The 21,947-nt window shown below is 39.3% G+C and overlaps 1 protein-coding gene across 1 annotated transcript in view; it reads right to left on the reverse strand.

Moving 5' to 3' along the window:
• Positions 1-1,626: 1,626 nt before the first annotated feature.
• The window catches only part of LOC120769369 (dipeptidyl peptidase 4), a 46,182-nt gene continuing 25,861 nt past the window's right edge, over positions 1,627-21,947 (reverse strand). The window contains exons 2-13 of the mRNA XM_040096332.1: positions 10,084-10,544; positions 9,721-9,994; positions 7,577-7,844; positions 7,207-7,501; positions 7,016-7,148; positions 5,122-5,310; positions 4,921-5,045; positions 4,469-4,855; positions 4,221-4,406; positions 4,007-4,164; positions 2,205-2,410; positions 1,627-2,139 (exon numbers count right to left, since the gene is read on the reverse strand). Coding sequence (XP_039952266.1) covers positions 1,996-2,139; positions 2,205-2,410; positions 4,007-4,164; positions 4,221-4,406; positions 4,469-4,855; positions 4,921-5,045; positions 5,122-5,310; positions 7,016-7,148; positions 7,207-7,501; positions 7,577-7,844; positions 9,721-9,994; positions 10,084-10,289 — 2,571 coding nt within the window. The 5' untranslated portion in view covers positions 10,290-10,544 and the 3' untranslated portion in view covers positions 1,627-1,995. The remainder of the gene's footprint in view (positions 2,140-2,204; positions 2,411-4,006; positions 4,165-4,220; positions 4,407-4,468; positions 4,856-4,920; positions 5,046-5,121; positions 5,311-7,015; positions 7,149-7,206; positions 7,502-7,576; positions 7,845-9,720; positions 9,995-10,083; positions 10,545-21,947) is intronic.

Here is a 21,947-nt window from a genome sequence, read left to right on the forward strand (position 1 = left end):
CAACTGTGCCAAATTTCACATCAAAATATTCGTTAGTGTTTAGTATACGCTTGTCTTTTTAAAGTGTGTGCATAAAGTGCATTCGGCGGTTTTTACGATGACTGAAACTATTCAACAAAGAAGTTCCATAAAATTTGCATGCGGAACCAAATTTCTGGTGCCCAAACGTTCAGAATGTTGGAGAAGACCTGCGATGATAATTGTTTGTCGCGCGCAAGTGTTTTTGATTGGTACAAATTATTCAAAGACGGTCGAGAACACGTTGACGACGAACGTACAGGACAGTCAACAACATCAACTGATGTTCAACAAGTAAATAAAATACAGGAATTGGTGCTGGAGAATCAAAGATTTACTGGCATCATTGAAATATCCGACGGATAAGTGAAAACCATTTCAAATGATCATTTGGGTCTAAGATAAGTGAAAGCACCATTGGTTCCAAAATTACTAAATTTTTTCGAAAAACAGTGTCGTTTAAACGTCTGTGAAACAATGCTTTCCGACTACCAGCATGTCATTTAACGTAATATTAGTGACGATGAGTATTGGGTCTATGCTTACGACGGTAACAGGCGATCAATCGGTCGAAAATCGTGGTAATGGTGAGCCGAAACCGAAAAAACCACGCCAAAGCAGGTTAAAAATCAAGATTATGTTTACAGGATTCTTCAATTATCGAGGTGTGATGCGCTGCAAATTCCATACGACCGGCCAAACTGTCAACTAGGAATACTATTTGAGTATTATGCGTCGTAAGAAGAGGTCGGACTTATGGGCCGTCGCAGACTGCATTGGTTCTTCATCAGTTTTCGCCAAATTTTCAACCAATATCGTGCCGCAACCACCGTATTCGCCTAATTCTGCTCCGTTTGGAGTCAATTGAAAACATTAAACGTGAATCGCTACGCGCATTGAAGGCTTTTCTGAACACTGTTTCGAGATTTGAAAAAAATGTTAGCACAAGTGCATTTAGGCCAAGAGGGATTACTTTGAGGGGCACGACGTACAATTTCAAGAATAAATCAAGAATTTTGAACAAAGAAATTGTGAACAAAGTCTTACTGTTTTTTGCTCTTAGGCATTACAAATAATTGTTACTAAATTTGGAATACATATTTTTGACTGCTGAGTTGTTGCCAGACATTTTACATAATAGTAAAGCGTTTTCGAACTGAGTGTGCTTTTGGCACTCGCTTTCAAAGCAAAATCGTTTTTTTTTTTTGCTCATATATTTGTGTTACTTATAATTATTTGAAATTATTTTATATTTTCGCGCCATTTACTTTACCATACGTATATTACTACCACGTTTTGTTGTTTTTTTCTTGTTAAATTGCATTTACCTAACTAACTATAATACAGTAGATCTGACTTGAATTTTTTTTTCCTATTGCTTTGGCTACTATGCAAGTGAGCAACCAAATTTTCGAAAAAAAATTATAATTCATTTACAAATACTTCGGCTGGCAACGCTAATTTCTTACTTACATACATACAGACTAAATGTTGACTTGTACGCTTAAATATGCTTACGTAAAGTGCAACTAGTTGGAAGATAAATGCCGCATGAATCGCAAATTTAATTTAATATCCGTTGTTGTTGTTGTTGTTTTTGTAATTGTTATCATTTTTTATACGTTTTTATAATATTGTACAATATTTCAGTATTATAACTTTTTCTTTTTCTGCTTGCTTTACTTTTCTAATCTTATGCTTGTATATGTACAAGTATGTATGTATGTATGTTTGATGTCTACTGCTTGTTGCCTTGCTGCTTTGCTTATTTATGCTAGACCATTTTACATTTCACTTTGTATCTCTTTCTTAATGCACTTGTGCTTAATTGTAATATTTGCCTAGAATTTATTATTCTTTAAATCACTAAATCGCGCTTAGTTACTAGTTTTAATATCTTTTGCTTGTGTTGCAGTTTGGAAGCTGCACGCTATTCTCTCTCCTCCGTCAATTCTCTCTTTCTCTCTTTACAGCTGTCTACTCAGCTGGCACTATTTTCTGATCCAGATCGGGTTTCGTATCGTCCGGATCTAAACTTAAGCAATCGGCAAAGTAGTGCTCCATAGAGAGATAGACATGTTCGAGCACTCCGGACAGTTCGTGACCTTCGTCCGCGTATGTCTTGAAAAAAATATAAAAGCATATTTATGATTTTAACTTTATTATTGTTGTTGCATTGCACCTACCTGATATCTGTACAAGATGTTGGCGTCCGTTAGCGATTTGGCTAACTGTATGCCATGTATATAGGGTGCAGTTGAATCGGCTAGGCCGTGTATTAGGAAGAATGAGTGTGATTTGATGAGACGCGCACGCTGCGTTGCATCGGCTTCGACATAGCCTTTGTAGTTCTCCGCCGGCAGGCCTAATATGCGTTCTGTGAAAGCGGAATCTGTGGGTAAAATGATTTATTGAGAAATTAAAATCGATATGAGGATTAAGTAGAAAGCTACAAGTTAGTTTTGAGTATCGCTCGGGTTAAAAAAAATATTTATGCCGAAATAAAAGGCTTTCTGTCACCTACAGACTTCTTCGCTGAAAACTGCGCTGCAAAAGAGGGCTGAGCGCCTAAAACCTGCATAGCTCGGTGGGTAATAGCGGTTTGGCAAGCTCCGCCCACATGATAGCACTTTTCAATGAGGAAAGAAAGCTCAGAGTATATAGAAAAAACCAGGCCACAAGGCAGTAAGATAGTGGACGAGATTGCCAAGAGTAGTGTACGGTCGTCACGCGAGATGTTGATCACCATTGGAAACCACATGCATTATTTATACGTCGATCTGGACAGAAGCATTGCAAGGAAAATCAATACTCGATCTACTTGTGCGCAAAACTGCAAAAGTCATGTGTAAAACGCTAGATCGGAAATATACCAAGTTCCCACTGGCACTCGGTCGAAGGGGCCGTAGGACCAGTAATGGAATATTAACTGGTTACAGTCTGGTGGCTGCATACACCTGCAGAATTGGTTTAGTCAGATTAAACTGCGGAAAATGTCAAGAGCAGGGCAACCGGGAAACAATAGATCATCTCTGCAAGATAGCTCTAAGCGTATCGCAAAACGCTGGACTAATAAATCCAGAAATATAGCGTAAATAGAGAACACAAATTCGCAAAGCTTATTAAAACTTTCATAACAGAAACATACTATCCGGAATCGAAGAGGGAAATGTTTTTGTAGGATCCGCCAGATTACATTTTCAGAGATATGCAATACCTCTGAGTTAATTTGGAACAGTTGAGGGTTTCAAGGCAGATAGGTAGTGTGGATGTCTCTTGACGTATGAATGCATTTAGGAGGACCATTTCAATGCAAAAAAATGTATCTGTGCAAGCTCTGAGACACCGTCAAGAAACTCTCGACCAATAGTTGCGATTTTTTTCGTATACAAAGCTTTGTATTCGCATAGGACGCTGGTTCTAAAATAAACATTTAACAAGCTGCAAATATAAAAATTTTTTTCTCTGTTAATTACTGATTTGTGAAGTAAATTTCTCTCTCGACGAAGAAAGACCAGTTTCTACAAGTCACTCATCCCCGTCCTCCTATATGATGCAGAGGCATGAACGACGACATCATCTCATGAGTCAGCCTTAGGGGTGTCCGACATAACGGTTCCGCAGAAGATTTATGGTTCTTTGTGCATTGACAACGGCGAATACCGTAGTCGATGGATCGATGATATGTATGAAACGCCATTGACATAGTTCAGCGATATAAGAGACAGCGACTAAGGTGGCTAGATCATGTCGTCCGAATGGATGAAAATAATGAACTCTAAGAGTATTCGGCGCAGTTCAAGCCGGAAGAAACAGAGAAAGAGGAAGATCTCCACTCCGTTGGAAAGAACAGGTGGGAAAGCACCTGACTTCGCTTCGACGAGCGAAAAGGTAGAACTACTGGCGCGCTGTTGTAAACCCGGCTATAACCGCGTAAGCGGTGTCTACGCCAATCAAGAAAGAAATAATTACGCAAAGCATTACTTACTGTAGTAGAGCCAGTCGGCGATTGGCGATATGGCTATGCCGCATTTATACACATCCTGTTGTGTGCCGAGCACCATTGAAGTTACGTAACCTCCATAGCCCCAACCCCAAATACCCACACGTGTTTCATCTAAAAAACTAATTGTATCCAAAAGATATCTGCAATAAAAAAAGTTAAGAGTTTCAAATTTCAAATAAATCTAGCGCAAGCAAACCTTAAAACAGAAATCTGATCCTGTACTTCGACGCCGCCCAAGTGTCGGTACAGTTGCTTTTTACTTTGGCCCTTCGCGCCACGAACATCTAAACGTATGTAAATGACATCGTTACGCGATGACATATAGGTGCCCCAGTCTATTTGAAATTTCTCCGAAACAGACTCGGAACCTGGGCGGCCATTGCTGTGGAAATACAAATAACATGTTAAAATCTACAATTTTGCTTAAAAACTCTACACACTTACACTTCGACCACCACCGGAAAGGCGGCATCCCTAAGCTCTTCACGCCAACTAGGCGGTAGAAGTAATTGCACTTGTGCCCGACTCCCATGTGGCAATGGTATCTCGAATGAACGTTGTGTCGGTAGCGCCAGCTTTTGCAGACGCTCCGTAAAGAACGGACGGGTGTCATAAAGTATTTTCACCAAACTATGCGATTTCTGCATATGCACACCCGACACCGGCAGGCCGGGCCCCTGACATTCCAATATGTAAAATTCAATACCATATTGAGTTGCTATGGAAGACACTGGTGTCATGAAGGCATCGAAATGAGAACAATTCACATAGTAATAGCGGCTGCTCCAAAGCGCCTCGCCCAAATCGCAGGTAATGCACTGTGGCTCAGTTCTGAAAAATATTTCCAAAAAAGAAATCTTACAACAACTAATTTTACAACGACAAAGCGTACGCACTTTCTACTCTCATCATTGACCGGATCTTTCACCATATATAAATGCCGCTGCCCGGGCTTTTTATCTTGTGTACCCAGATAATACACTAAATGATTGACAGTGTCCCAGCAAAGAATTTTCAGCACCTGTAAAAAAAGAAAAAATAAATTTTATTGTATGTCAAAAGTTAATATTTTGAAAGGACTTGTCATGATTTCTTACCTCATAGCGGCCATGTGATATGACGGCAATACGTTGTTGTGTCATTGTGACGTGTTTGATGTGTGTGAAATGCTCATTACCGAATTCTTGTATACTCGCCAATATTAGAAAACTATTGCCGTCGGGCGCGAAAACAGGATGCGGAAGTATATCGAGCCACTCATCTTCGGGAGCACGCTCGGAGTGTATCTGTGAAGCAGAAAAGCAGCGATAATTACTTGATGACCTGTGTTTCCGATTTGACAGTCTACATATAGTCGAATATAAAAATAAGTGTGTTACGATAGCCTCGACGCCAATATTGGAGAAACGACTATATTTCTACAGAAGTGTTTCACAGCACAGCTTGTAACTACTTGAAACACTCCTTCTTGTATACGGCCCATAGAAGGAAAGAACTAGTTTAACGATAAGGGGTTTTGAAAGCCCAAAATATAAATCACCAATCTATAATATCAAAATTTTGATTTCGTTTTTCGGAGAACTATGTAAATAGCAATACTTAGTGGGAAGCAAATAACACAATATCTAAATAATCCTCTTGAAAAACTCAATAAGTGATCCCAAAATTTTAAAGGAAAACTTTACGACTTCTCATCGCAGCCTTAGCAAGTTAGTAGCCAAACATTATTCCACTTTCTTTTGGACCAAGGTTATATAGTCAGTAAGAAACTTTGAATTAATGTGCACGATATTTTCCACTTCAGGAATAATACATCACCTGCATAGCTCTTTGTTTTAACCGGTTGAAATCCGTTTTCGAAAGAGCAAGATTTATAATATCAGGATGGCGGAATAGATGGTGCACAGGCAGCATAAATCGTTCGTACGTGGGTTGCTATATATATTTCTGGCCTAATAATGTAAATAGGCATATTTATCAACGAAAATGGTTTTTTTATATTTATTTTTTTTTTGTCGATTGCTGTTTTGTTTCGGGCTCATACGCATAGATCCATGATTCGTTACCTGTGACGATCTTATAAACGACTTTTGAAGCAACGCGATCGTATTTATTCAGCATTTCTTTACACCAATCCACACGAGCCTTTTTTTGAGCGATTGTCAAATTGTGCGGGATCCAACGAGAACAAACCTTTTTACGGCCAGGTGTTCATGTAATATCGAATGTATGCTGGTGGAAGAAATGCATAGGCATGCCTCTATCTGAAGGTATGTTACATGACGGTCTTGCATTATCAATTCACGTACTGCATCGATGTTTTCTGGCACAACGGCTGTTTTTGGACGACCTTCACGGAATTCGTCTTTGAGCGAGCGTCGGCCACGATTGAATTCGTTGAACCAGTTTTTCACAGTGCTATAGGATGGTGCTTCATAGCCATACAAAGATTTTAGTTCATCGATGCACTCTTGTCGTGATAATCCACGTCGAAAGTTGTGAAAAATGATCGCACGAAAATGTTCGCGAGTTAATTCCATTTTTTGGCCGAGATGAATTTTTTAATTCCCTGTAAATAAAATAATTCACGATTAAATGACAACACGTTCTGAGTGATGTTATGCTAAAAAATGTCAAACTTTCCAATGGAAATGTCAGATTGCACCTGGCAACACTTAGTGTTGCCCTAGGCCAGAATATATATAGCAGCCTTCGTATCATGATCTCCAACAAAATTTCTGGTATAAATGAAATTATATTACGCAGTTCTCAAAAATAAATTGCAATTTTCTATCCAACGATTGAATAATTTATGACACCTAAAAGAATTCGCTAAAACTTTTTGTACTGATGAACTTCTTCAGAAGCTTGGAATGGTTCAGAGATGGCATAGAGTGAGTAGATTTTAGTCCCACTATACCTACTCACCTATCTACCTAACACACTTTTCTGCATTTTAATTTGGAAATAACAAAAAGCTTGATTAATTACCTCGACACAAGTCCAATTTGTATCCGCTAAACAAGTGGCGATTATACTATAATTTTGAGAGCGTGTCATGTAGACAACAGAAACTTGATGATTTAGTTCTGAGATCCAGCCAGCCGATGTTATATAAAATTCTCTGTAAGTTGGCAGTACGTAAATATAAATAGTTATATGCAAATCACTACAATACTCACTGGTCATCCAAGGAAGGGGGTGGTTTCAAAATAAAATATTGTATGTCGGTTAAATTACTAGCGTCTACCACCCACAGGGTGACCTCAGGATTCGGGGAGCCGGGTATGGGATAGCGCACATTTTTAGTTTCAGGAAATGAGGTTTCCGGTGACATACTGCTACCAGCGATAATACTGCCTGAGGCCAACCACGGGTATGTCATCATATTCACTTTGCTGTCATTGAACGAAGCATACATGAAGTGTGTACCGTCTTGTGATGCCCATATCGCTTCGGGCTTATCGAAAATTTCTTCTATAATTTAGAAGCATTTTTGAGATAAGAATTTTAAATGTGTCTGGAATTTATGTATGTATGTACTGCACTCACCCTGATAGAGCCAATCTGGTACGCCATTGTAAATGTAATTTTCATACCCTGTATTTGTGATTCGGATGTCCTCCTCGTCAGTGGGTGATTGTCGTAGATAAATATCGTTGTCGGCAACGATGACCAACGAGGTAGTGTTGCCTAGCCAAGCGGCATATTGTAGACGCGTACGCTGCACTTTCGGTGAATCCTTTAGTTTCACAGGCATATGGTGATCGTTTTCAACGTCGTAAATTGTATAAAATGCGGTAAATGACTTTTGAAAAATCTGAAAAAAAGAATAGTTCAATTGAGAATTGCTTATCTGAGCATATAATGAATCGACGAGGCTTGGATAGATCCCTACAATGAGTTTCGAAAGTTCAATTTTGGGTTCTTAAAAACTTTTTAAAATTCGGAATTTAAAAAATGCTCACGCTCGAAAATTTGCAAGAAACCTCTTTTGCATTTGAAAAAAAGTGAAAAAAGGTGAAAAATCTTCACTGATTCAATAGCAGAAAACAGCTATTTATAAGGCTAGAGTGTGCCAACAACAGCTTTTAGAAGATATATATTCTTCTTAGCCACGGATGAGAGACCCACATTTTATGGATAGTCCTAGAGAAAATAATTCGAGCTGCAGAAATAAATAGAGAAGATACCATCTTCTATAAGAGCGTACGCCAATGATATTGCTATCATTGGCCTCAACAATATTGCTATCATTGGCCTCACAGTTCTGCTTTCTCCAGACTGGATAACGAAGACCGAATGGGTCTGGTAGTGAACGAGGACAAAACGAAATACCTCCTGTCTTCAAATAAACAGTCATCGCACTACCGACCTGGCTCTCTCGACAGTCATAACGTTAAAAGTCGTCTATCTTGGAACCACATTAACAGAAACAACAGCGTCAGTCTCAAAATTCAACGCAGAATAACTCTTGCCAACAAGTGCTACTTCGAACTGAGTGAGCATTTGAGAAGTAAAGTCCTCTCTTGACGAACAAAGACCAAACTCTACAAGTCACGCATCATCCGCCATATGGTGCAGAGGCATGGACTATGACAACATATAATGCGTCGGCGTTATGAGATTTCGAGAGAAAGGTTCTGCGGAATATTTATGTTTCTTTTTGCATTGACAACAGCAAATATCACATGATGATGAGCTATACGAGATATACGGACACCATTGCCATAGTTCAGCTAAGGTCATATTGTCCGTATGGATGAAAACACTCCAGCTCTGAAAGTATTCGACAGAGTACTCGTCGGGGGAAGCGAAGGAAGATAAAGATCTCCAGTCTTTTGTGAAGACCTGGCTATACTTGGAATCTCCAACTGCTTCAAAACAAGGAAAAGGAAGAACGACTATGAAGATAAACATTCGTAACCACGGTTGTTGACTCTGTCGCTAGTGTTCTTAGATCTCGGGACTGTTAAATTAATCAAGATGTGAAAGCCATCAGAGAGAGAGTGCCGACTCATACTTGTCTTTCGGTAGTAATAATGATTGTCAAAAAAATCTGAAAACGCGAAGTTCTAGTTTTATTCGTCGCATCGGGTCATGCTATACTCGTACCTTTTTGGAAAGTTCATTTCACGCGCTAACACGTGTTTGATTGATTGTCGTTTCGTTTTTTAAGTCGTTCGTGAGTTATAGCGTCGCAAACATGGAGCAAAATAAAGAGAAAATACGGCATATTTTACAGTACAACTACGATAAAGGCAAAAATGCATCTCAAGCCGCCAACCAAATTTGTGCAGTTTATGAAATCGATACAGTTTCCATTTCCACCGCACAACGATGGTTTCAACGTTTTCGTTCTGGTGTAGAGGTGGTCGAAGATGCGCCACGCTCCGGAAGGCCTGTCGTCGAAAATTGCGATAAAATCGCTGAATTGGTCGAAAGAGACCGGCATAGTACCAGCCGAACATCGGTGAAGAGCTGGGCATGAGCCATCAAAAATTCGTTTCAATTTCAATAAAAAAAAAATTCAATAAAAATGCCGCAAGACTTTTTTGACAACCCATTATAAACAAGATTAGAACTTCGAGAGAAATTGTAACATAGTTCAAAGTCAGAAAAAGAAAAAAAAATGTTCCGCCATTTTCTGATATATTTTATATTTTATAAATCAAGTGTGTAAATCTAATAAATACCTTCTTAACATTATGTCTAAATAGAACATATCGCAGATCGTGTGAGCACTGATAGCCGCGTACATTTAACTGCCGCAGCGTGTGATTCGTAACGAGCGTGCTAACCGAATTGCTGGTCGTATCCAATATGGCCAGTCCCCCGTCGTCCGACTGGAAGACATACTTACGCGTCGTAACCCAAGCGGGTTGTAGACGTGTGGGCGTCAAATCGCCTTGCAGGTACTCGTCGAGTATCATGCGACGACCCGACCAATACAGCAATTCATCAACATAACTGAAGGCAGGAGGAGAAAAAATAATCGGTATAAATGAATGCATATAGGTAAGAATAAGCACTGGTGGATTGTTGAAAGTGTCACTTACCCTAGTAGATATATTGCGGTTATAATTCCGGCTATTACAAAACTAATAACTAACAGTGAAAATATGATACTACGCCAATTGTGACCTTCGTCCAAATCTAAATCATCATTCTTCTGTTTAGGATCTTGTACTTGTAGTGTTTCATCAGGTGGCAGACGCCATGAACCGCCGCCACCACCACGATCTGATGTGACATTAGCATGCATTGCAATTTATCTCTAAGTTTGGCAGGAAGCTTTCAATTCAATAGCAGTAAAATACTAGTAATTGCATTGCCAGCGGAAGTTGTAATTTCGAAGACAATGTTGTGGAAGGAAGCACCAAAGCTGAGAAGCACTTTTTACTTAGTTGATTTTTGAAAGTGATTATCTTCAATTTATTTATCCAGGACATCATTTATGTGTACTCCTCTTCGTGGTTTTTGTGGACATCGAAAGGTGAAAAGGGAAGTGAAAGTTCACCTAGAAATATATGAAAAAATTACTTTAGTTTAGTAAATTTAATATTTTTTCATTAACGAACTTATGACCAAATCTTAGACTTAAGAGGGGCAAGTTTAATTACGCATGTTTTTATTATTTTTTTTCTATATCACTACTAAACATATTTTTTAAATGTTACTATTAGTATGGCATTGGAGAAATGTTGTTTAAAACTTTCACGACGAAATATTAAAAAACGAGAACATGTCTCGGTAGAAAAATTATCTACGAAATCAAAAAACCAGGGTTCTTTCTTTAGATAATAGTTTTCCAGAAGCGCTGTCGGGAATGTTTTTCAAAACATCGAGTTTTAATTTTTTTGGAACACTTTGAAAAACAAGATAGTTTGCGATAGAATCCTATCAATCTATTTCCAGATACATTCGTTTTCAATATGCACTGAAATTACAAGGAGTAGTACCATCCAATTCCATAGGAATAGATCTACGCATAAAGCACGGGCTTAAAGCAAACAAGTTCTGAGACAAACTGATATTTAGCAATATTTTGGTCTTTTCTTAAGGTATAGAATTTCCTAGGTGAATGGCTTTCAAAGTAGACATGTGTATTTCATGTTCCCCTTTTGGTGAACATTTTATTCCAAACGGGAATGGTCAAATGGCTGATGGTTTCCTCTGGATGGAATAATACTCCTAAAACTTGGTGGCAGGGAGTTGGAGATGTCTATTCCTCACATTATACCCAACCTTACGGTGGATAGACAAGTTGAATTAGCACTGTCTGGAGCCACCAAAGCACTCATGATATGCAAACGCCTAGCCGGTACATCATGGGGCTGCAAGCCAGGTATCATCTGATGGCTGTATACCATGGTCGTAAGGCCTATTGTTACTTATGGAGCGGTTATTTGGGCATCGAAGGCAACACAGTCTTCGGTAAGTCTTCAACTACCGAAACTGCAAAGACTCGCTGGCGTCTGCGCTGCAGCAGCAATGCGCACTTATCCAACCGCAGCACTTGGAGTCATGCAGAAGTTTACAGCGCTGTATCTAGTGATTAAACAGGCAGCAAAGCGATCTCAGCTTTTGAAACAAATCGCTATTAGTGAAGGTATGTATAGGAAGGTTGAACCGCCTATCAGTTTGCAACCGTGTACACCTGCTCTGGGTACCGTGGCATAAAGGGGTAGCCGGCAATGAGCTGGCCGACCAACTAGCCCGCTTTGCGACGGCTTCCAGATGGGACTAGAAGCATGCATTGCGGTAGGGTCCCACTCCTTAAGGGAGTTGCTTCGCTCGGAAGAGAGAACGGCACAGGCAGCAGGCAACAGGAATTCGCCACGCCAAGTTGCTATTGGTAGGTTCAAACCTAGCAAGGTTTAGAGATATGAGCAACCTCCCCCAAGTCAAATTTGGTCTCTTTGTGGTATTCTATACTAGGGACTGCAGGATCAAGAAACACTTCTCCAACAAGGGCATAGTCTGTTATGCAAACTAACGGTTTTGCGACATGGTACCGGATTGCCCAGCAATTTGTAAAAGCAGGCTCAAGGACCTTGGATGCATCAACGTGGTCAGCGATCACATCAGCTCCATCGCGCCCAGTAAGCTCTTGGAATTGTTTAGAGTGCTAAACCTTTGTGACCACTTGTGATATAGAAGAGGGCGTTATAAACCATCGGTCGCATTGCAAAACCTCAATTATATTCTTTCTATCTACAATAGGATAGCGCCTAAAACTATAACTTTTAATATTTTAATATTTTTAATACTGTTTTAAGCATTACGTCTTTGAAGCTTTTCTTGCCTTTAACATAATAACCACCTACCCGTTGATAGGAATATACAACGTTTCAATTGACGAAACAAGTTTATAGCAATGATTGCCTATCCCGTAGCAGAGTGCACAAGTGGTTTCAACGTTTTCAAAGTGATCGTGAGGACATAAATGACGATCAACATGTGGGTCAATCAAAATCCGTGATCACCGGAAATTCCATCGAAACTGTGCGTGAATTCATCAAAAATCAGCCGAAATCATCATTGAAATTCATGGAAATGGAATTGAGCATCTCCAAAACATCGATTTATCGCATTTTGACCGAACATTTGGGCTTACGAAAGGTGTGTGCACGGTTTGTTCCGCACAAATTGACTGACGACCAAAAATTGCTTAGAATCCAACATTCGAAAGACATCACTGTGACCGATTATTTGAGCAAAAATCACATTTTAACCATTAACCACAACCCGTATTCACCTGATAATGCACCGTACGAATTCTTGCTTTTCGGAAAAATGCATTTGCCCATGAAAGGAAAGCGTTATGCAGACGTAAAGGCCATTCAAAAAACTTGCAGCGGCATACTGGCGGCCACATTGGCCAACGAGCTAAAGCACTCGTTCGACATGCTTTTGGACCGTGCAAAAAGCTGTATTGAAGCCGAAGGAGACTATTTTGAATAAAATAAATTGATTTTGCCGAAAACCCCATTTGTCCTGTTTACTTTGAAACGCACCTTGTATGTGCATATTTATATACAGGGTGCAGCCACTATAAGTAAATAGCCTCTCATGGCACCAACAACATAACTACAAACATACTAATATATATGTACATAACACTGTGCAGAAAGAGAATCGTTGTTCCTAAATCTCTTCGCGAGCCCGACAAGCATACGCCACAAGCAAAACTCATCCTTGACCGAAACAAAAGAACTCACAATGCCCTTCAATGGCTATTCATTAGAGATTTTATCATAATTACATAATTTCTAGCCTAATAAACATTTAAGCGCATGTTACTGCTTTGCCATTCGATGATCGGGGTCGTCTGAGAGTTCACTTCATCACTTCGTGACGCAACGCAAAGCACAGCACAGCGCTGAGGCGGCAAACACTGCGAACACTACTAAATACTATGTAGTGCAGCAAGCAAGCGATAAGAGCGACCTTACACAACTTGCGGCATATTAGCGCATGCCACTCATCCTCGGATGCCATTCCACTCCATGCCGATGTTATGTAATGCGTGCATACCTTGAATTATATATTTTTTTACGGTCGCACAATAGAAAAAGGTGGCAACAAATGATTTCTAATTTTTTATATAAAAATCTTAAAGTCATTGGCGTGGAAATCACCAAGTCATTAAGGCGTCCCACTTATGTAAGTGCAGACGAAAGAGTAGGGCAAACGTTGAGGATAAATGACTGCAGTCGTCATATTCGCTGGCTAAATGAATGCAAAGGTCAGCACATTTGATTGATGATGATTTGATTTTGCACTTCTCACTAATGTAGGTTTGGTATGAACTTAAGAGCGCATCTAGATTCATTTATAAGCATATGCAAATGTTTTTTTAAGCATTTTAAGGATATGAACGCGAAGTCAGACAAATTCTGTGCAAAAGAAATTAATAATAATATCTGTCTTGTCCAAAACATTTACGAAATACGAAAATCAAGACAATTCGATGATTTATATATTTTGCTAACATTCCATTGGAAATTATTTATCGAACCCACAGCCAACTTAACAGATACCAAAAATTTTAATTCGGATCCTAGAAGCCTTAGAATTCGCTTCTCAGCTGAGCTTTAAAGAGCATTAAACCACTTAAAACCTGAAATCAAGTAAGCTTTAATACTTTGTTGACAGTCCTGCTATAAAATAATGTGGAAGTTCTTGGCCTTCCAGACGATAGTACAAACATACTGACACTTAAAACGCAATAACTTCATTTCCAATCGATGACCAATGTCATGAAACTCTCACTGGACAATCGATAAAGTTAGCATATAGATGGCCTCACCAGGGGGCGCTAGATTCAAAAAGTCCTGTTTACTTTGGAACCCACCTTGTAGAATGAAAATTCCTAAGTTCCTCGTACACAACCTGAAGTATATTAGCTGACCTATATCCTATTTTTTTTTTGAGCCAAAGTTGAAGTTTTTTGACCACAAATCTGACAGATATGGGCACTTTCTTGATATTTCGACAAGCCTTACTAATATCCATATTAAATTCAATACCTGGAACAAGATAAATTAAGTTTGTAACGAAGTTTATAACACTCAGAAAGAATATTTTGAGGTTCCCTACTTTTATGAGGAAAAAACACAGAAACTTCAAATTTGAAAGGGTATGTTTATTATCATTTGAAAGAACATTCTTTGGCATTTACTTTTTGAAGATTATCTCTTTCAAATGTCGGCCGCGGCTACGTTCCAGTTGGTCCATCTATTCAGTCCAATTCGAGCATTTTGACTAGTAACTGGCGAGTGACACACGTGATGTTTTACTCCAAGGCCTGAATCGAAGCGGGATTGTCTGCATAGACTTTAGGCTTTACACATCCGCACAAGAAAATGTCAAACGACGTGATATCACTTGCCTCGAAAACACAGGTTTTCTTGGAACTTTTCAGGAGCCAATAGAGCGAAGCGATGTCGCTTGGGAAGGTCAAGCGGCTTCAGTTTATGCACAAACTGTATTTCATACGCTTTCAATTTAAGATCTCGACATAAAATGGGCCAAATCGTTCCATACGTCAGTCCGAGTTGCTGCGAACGGCGCTTAATCGACTCCCCACGGCCTTCGTGTACACTCCCAGCTAGGACTGATATAATTGATTTCGTTATGTAATATTAAAGATTTGCGGAGCAGTTATATCGACCAAAAACCGCTTAACTGTGCAAACATGTCAAACTTTGGCGACCGTTAGCGCCTAAAAAGGTTAATTGGATAATGGAATCTATCTGATTCAAGAAGCCGCAGAGGCGCAAGTTAATTAGGAACATAATTCGCCTAGATAGTCGTACTGGGAGCTAGGCATTCGACCAAACACCTGTTGATCAATTTTGACTGGGTCTGGTCAGCTGGTAAACTGCGTCCGCAAACCGAATCGACATTTTTTTTTGATTGTATGGTGCAACTTTTTTTTGAATTCCTCGTAAACATGCCTCATGCGACTTGTCTATCCACCTCTGTTAGATCGAAAATCTACGATAGCATCGAAAAAGTTAAAGAAGCAGCGCTTGAAAATCATTACGTTGGCATCAAAAGGTAACATAGATTCTTCCTCTGCTTCCCCCGGCGGCTACTGCATCGAATACTTTCAGAGCTGGAGTGTTTTCATCCATCCGGACATCATGACCTAGCCAGCGTAGCCGCTGTCTTTTAATATAAAATAAAGGAATTAGGAGGTTAAAACAGGAAATATTATGGACATAGCGCTATACTGAACCAGCTAAATTTAAGAAAATCTGACTATATTCTCCCATGATTAGATTTCAATGGCCATTTTGGGTTGAGGGTATGCTCTAGACGTGAATGGAGAAGGGATTAAGTAGAAAAATATAATACAGACTCTATCATTACCGATGGGTACATTTCGAAATCTCTCTTTATCCGACTGCCAAACACAGTCAACATCTTCCAAGCAAAAGTACTAGGTATAGAGATGGTCTGTGATGTTATATTGACGGGTGGATGCAGAAAACAACCATATGCACATCAACAATTGCAGGAAAGCTTTAAGCCCACTAGCAGGTCAACTACACTTATCCGTAATTAGAGCTTGCGGCTACAGGAACATTTTCGACAGCGAAAAAGTGGCGAGTTCAGCATGCTAGGGACCTCTTTGGACGAATCTGGGGCTGAGTTAATAACATTGTCCGCTGCAACAATCAAAAGAGAGCTTTGTGCACACTTTGAGCCAATACATAGCTCAGATCAGATGAAAGGAACTACAAGATAACGAAGCATATATGCATATATATCAGGTATGATAAGACTAGAACTAAGAACTTATTACATAAGTCCAAGAATGTTAGATACCTAGAGACTAACAGCTACCATAACGAGGCAATGGCCACTTGGAAATCCACCCCCTGTAAATCATGGTGAATCAAATGATCTGAGGCATCCTTATGAGTTGGTACCAGCTGTTGCGACCAACTAATTAAACCTCAAAATACAGAATGTCCTTTTTATGTTTATAAAAGCAAAAAAAAAAAATTAAGTTTATGGGCTTGAAAGTAATTTAAAATCAACTCCATTCAAGTTTAAAGAAATCCAAATAAAAATTTATTGCCAACAACAACTTTTGCAATAAGCTACACGCTTACACATAATTATAATTATGTTACCTTCCCTAATTTTGTTATATTTGTTGTTGTAATTATATTTAAGTTAAGGTCACGACAATGCACCGCTCCGCTCACTGTACACAAAAGCTAGCCACGCGCCATAAAAAGATTACACACATAAATCTATTCCGGAAATGGAAACACAAGAAGTTTGCACGAAGAAAAAACAAGCATTGCGAATGTATACCATTATGTGCGTAAGTGTATGTGTGTGCTTTTAATAAATATTGCCGAAATGTGCGCGCACGCTTTGCATGAATCACGGCAACGACCCTTAAATAATTTGAGCTTGCCAACTATAACGGTATATAAGGGCTTAAAGAGCAACAAAGGGCTGGAGTAATGAAGCCAACGACGAGCAATGTGACAATAACAGCAACAACTGTGCGGTACAATGCAAAAAACAGAAATAAACTAAACTAAGCTAAACTAAAACACTTACTCATTCATTTTCAAACACACCCCCACAATTATTAAAAAAAAAATTAAGAAAAAGTCAAAATGTTGTGAGTGTCATAGAATGCGAGTGTAAGTAAGTATGTGCGCACTAGTTCAGCGAATTCACAGTGTTTTATTGTTGACAAAATAATATGCAAAAATCTTATCCAACTTGTAAAGTCCAAAACGGGTACGATGCCAATTTAAAACTATAGAAAAATTGATTTTGGTAATTTGTTAGAACCACTAATATCGGACTACTATAGCACATACATAGCTGCCATAAAAACTGATCAATTTTACTGAAATTCTTTTGTGGAAAATTGTTTTATTTGACGAGATATCTTCGCGAAGCTTCACATATGTAGATTATTTCTCAAGGTAACGCTCCGATATCTAAATATATAGTTCGGATTGGACCAATGTAGCATATACTAGCTGATATATAAACTCGCTGATCAAAATTGAGATAAAAATCTTATTATATAGGGTACTAATCGCAACACCCTCACCCATCTTGAGACCCAGCGTTCATTCTTGTATAATATTCGGCCGACTAGGACACGTCCAACACGCAGTCAAGAAAATATAGCAGCCGTAGCTGAGAATTTACACGAAGACCGTGGAGAGTCGATTCATCGACGTTCGCAGCAACTCGGACTAACGATGATGGAACGCCTTTGCGCATTTTACATTAGTTCTAAGAAGATCTGACTTTTCGAGCTACATTTTGTTTTTAGCAATGAGAACCATTTCTGGCTCACTTGGGACGAAGAGCAATCAGAAGAGATTTAAGAGCTGCCATTTCATCCAGAAAACACTAAAATTTGTGTGGTTTGTGGGTCAGTGGAATCATGGGTCCATATTTCCTCAAAAATGAAGCCGGTGAGAACGTAACCGTCAATTGCGACCTTTATCGCGCCATGATAACCGACTATCTGATGCCTGAAATTGAAGCTCGTGTTCTCGGCGACATTTGATTTCAACGAGATGACGCCACTTCCCACCCATCGCATCAATTAATTTTATTATTGAGACACTTCGGTGAGCAGATAAATTCACGTTTTGAGTCAGTCGATTGGCCACCAAGATCGTGTAAAGTCTATGTGTACGTATATTCCGCTTCGATTCAGACCTTGGAGCAAAACACGGCGCATGTCATTCAGTTTAAATGCTCGAACGAGCCATGGAAAATTGGACCCAATGAATGAACCGCCTAAAACGTACCTTCGACCAACATTTGAAAAAATAATCTTCCAAAAATTAATGCCAAACAATGCTGTTTTGAATGATAATAAATATTTCCCTTTAAATTTAAAGTTTCGATGTTTTTTGTTTCTTGCTTTACGAAGTGTTCATGCGAATGGCTTCGGTGCATTTGACGATATTTCTTGGGTGTTTCTGATCAAATTTGAACCGAACTGTAAAAAGAAACAACATTTTCAGCTACTTTCATAACATACTTATTATTGCCTTCAAAATGGGCTCCTTTTGAGCCCATACAAGCACGTCGAAACTTTGTTATTCCACCGACTTTGACGTGGTCTTTATCATTTTCTTATATCGGCTCCGATTCGATACTTCGATCCTAGCCTTACTTCACTTCTCTTTTTATACAATTTGTCTGTTGTTGATTGATTTTCCAGGATTATATTTTTCAATTTTGCTGCATCAATTATTTTTCTACTGAAAGTTTAGAAGGTTTTTGAAATCGAGTTATTCTCACAAAAGCTTTTCCTTTTTGGTAATGGTAATGACCAATAAACAATGCCTTCTATTCCAATGCTCACCACTGTCGAAATTTTTATACCTCACGTAAATATGTTTAAGGGAGGTGTCAGCAACCTGATTACTTTAAACTCAGAAATATGTCGCACATTCTCAAACAATTGAAAAAACAAACGAAATATTTTAGATACAAAACTCTGCATCCAACAAATAAAATTAATTGTTCATGTTCTTTTTAGAACAAATATCATCATTAATAAATTAGAGTTACAATAGCTTCCACTGTTCTTATACGCATAGCGGGCAGGCAGTGACAAAAATAACAGCGCACCCTTGCCACATATTTTCGTTAAGGAAAAAATAATAAAAAAAACAAAAGAGTAGTAATTGTTTGCCAACCTTAGTGTTATGCCCTCCACACTTTATGTCTGTTTGTTTGCTTCATAATTTGCATATTGACGCGACGTAACGGCATTCCTGCGAAATGTGTTTTACCAAAAAATTTGATACGTCATGGTAGCGTCTGCGTCATAGCAAGTCTAACAAACCAAAGAAAAGGAACCTCAGAACAAAACAAAAACTATTTACAAATGTAAAAGTGAAGGCGTAAAGTTTCGCAAATAGAAAGTCATGAGCACAACTAAATATGTGGGCGGCTTTATATGTATTATACGAGTAAAATATACAATATATATGTATGTATAGTATATGTAAAACGGCATATTTGAAGTTCACGCAATCACTCGCGTGTTTACTATATGTGAAAGAGCGTGGATAAGGAGGCCTTTTCATTAGTTGAAACTGATTTATGGGCAATGAAGCAGTTTCGATTTTCAAATCATTCTTTTACAACAACTACATAAACTTATAAAATAAGTAAGCATTGTTGGTATATATAGAAATTTACAAATAAGTTATTTATTTTTGTATACTTGGAGTAATAATAGCAGCAAAAACTTTGACTCATAGACCCGATCGAATAAGTATTGGCCTAGAATACTATAGAGTAACACAGTTAGCAGTATGTTCGAAGTATAGCTAAGAATCCATAAATATTTCAAAGAAAAAGCCAATCAAGGTGAAGTTGGAAAGTAACGAAGCCCAAACCACGCAAAAGGCAAGATATAATCCTTAACCCTATATTCATCTTGGGAAAATACTGCATGTATCATGACACTAATGTATCCTAACCTCGTCTATTTTGGTTTGGTTTGTCATCTCATAATAAATATACTTACTCTGGACTTACCAACATAATGGTTCGGTACGCGCGACTAATAGCAAGCTGCGTTCAATAACATCTGAAGTCTGTCTTGAAACAAGCGGCTTGCTGTATAAATGTGTATAAAACTTTATATGGTCCCGAATTTCACAAGAAAATTTTGTTTCGATGAAGCTCACTTTTGATTGAGTGGGTATGTTAATAAACAAAATTGTGGAGTTTAGAGTGATGACAATCCACAAGTTATTGTAGAGACCCGTTAATTCTTCAGAAAGTTACTGTTTGGTGTTCTCTATTGGCAGAGGGAATCATTGGTCCATATTTAAAGTTAATGGAGAACGCTACAAGGCTGTGATTAATGAATTTTTCGTACCTAAATTGGAGGATGTGCTGTCCAGCTGGTTGATGTCTTTGTTAGAGTGAAGATGTCAGCCTTCACCGCCGTCCAAGAAATTCGATGAACAGTACAAGGACTGAGGCGAGTAGGTTCTTATGGCATTTGATACAGTGGCCATATAAAGGAGCTCAAGTTCGGTGTAGGATTCGTGGTGGGAGAGAGGTTCCGTCGCCAAGTACTGTCATTCAACACGGTGGATGAACGGCTACAATCCACATCAACCCGAAGTTCTTCAACACATCGCTGATTTGCGCCCTCGCCCCGACGGAGGAGAAAGACGATGTGACCAAATATGCCCTCTATGAGCGCTTGGAGCGCACCTACGAAATCTGCCCCCACCACGATGTCAAAATCGTACTTAGTGACTTCAGCCTCCACGAGGAAACATCCCCAATTGGGTTGGGGCTGATCGACTTCGCCGGTGCCCGAAATAATATTTTCTGTGGTACTAGATTCTAGCATAGAAAACACACCCAGCTACCTGGCTGTCTCCGGATCGAAAAGCCACCAACCAGATTGATTATGTTGCGATAGACAGAAGACACGTCCCAGTATTTTAGACGTGCGTACGCTCCGAGGTCTTAACATCGACTCGGACTACTATCTTGTTGCAGCCAAGTTACGCACCCGCCTCTGTGCAGCAAAAAATGTACGTCAACAAACACAAGAAGGTTCGACGTCGAGAAGCTGTAATCACAACAGACAACCGAACGATTTTCGACTCGACTTGCACTCCAAGAGCACTCGTCAACAAACTCGATATAAGGGAACTGTGGGACAGCATTTCAAGCTCCTTACGTACATCTACAAACGAAGCCAATGGTTTTCGGAAAATGCAAAGAACAGCTGGTACTATGAGAAGTGCCGTGTCGCAACGGAGAGAAAACAGACTGCCTACCTCGCAACGTTACAATCGACCTCAACACGTGCGGGAGGGAATAGATATCGAAAGGAATTGAATTGAAAAGGGGGCGAGACGTATTTGCAGACAAAAAAATAGAGAGAGGCCGAAATACGTGAGTACGAAGAGCTTGACAAGCTGGCCGACAGGGTAATGTTCGAAAATTCTAAGAAAAGATGCCGCGACTAACAAATTGTTTCGAGACCTGAGCATACTCTTGTAGAACCTCCAGAGGTAATCTAGTGACTGATACCCAGAGCATACTAAAATTAAGGAGGAACACTTCTCCAGCCTGCTGAAGTAGTATAACGCTAGGCGAAGGCGAGCCCGATTCCCCAATCGATGAAGATGGAGCAGACGTTCCATTGCCCGACCATGAAGAAGTTCGCATAGCAATTACCCGCCGGGAGCCGGCGAAGAACTAAAAAGGAGAATGCATCAGATTCTTTACAGAATATAGTCGAACAAAAGCATGCCCCAACGATTGGAATTTAAGGAAGTAACCAACCTTCAACAAACTGATTGGACCTTATCAGTGTGGCTTTAGGCCTGGCAAATCAACAACTGACCAGATATTCACAATG

The sequence above is a fragment of the Bactrocera tryoni genome, chromosome 2, assembly GCF_016617805.1.
Source record: "Bactrocera tryoni isolate S06 chromosome 2, CSIRO_BtryS06_freeze2, whole genome shotgun sequence".
In the NCBI taxonomy this organism is placed as follows: Eukaryota; Metazoa; Arthropoda; class Insecta; order Diptera; family Tephritidae; genus Bactrocera; species Bactrocera tryoni.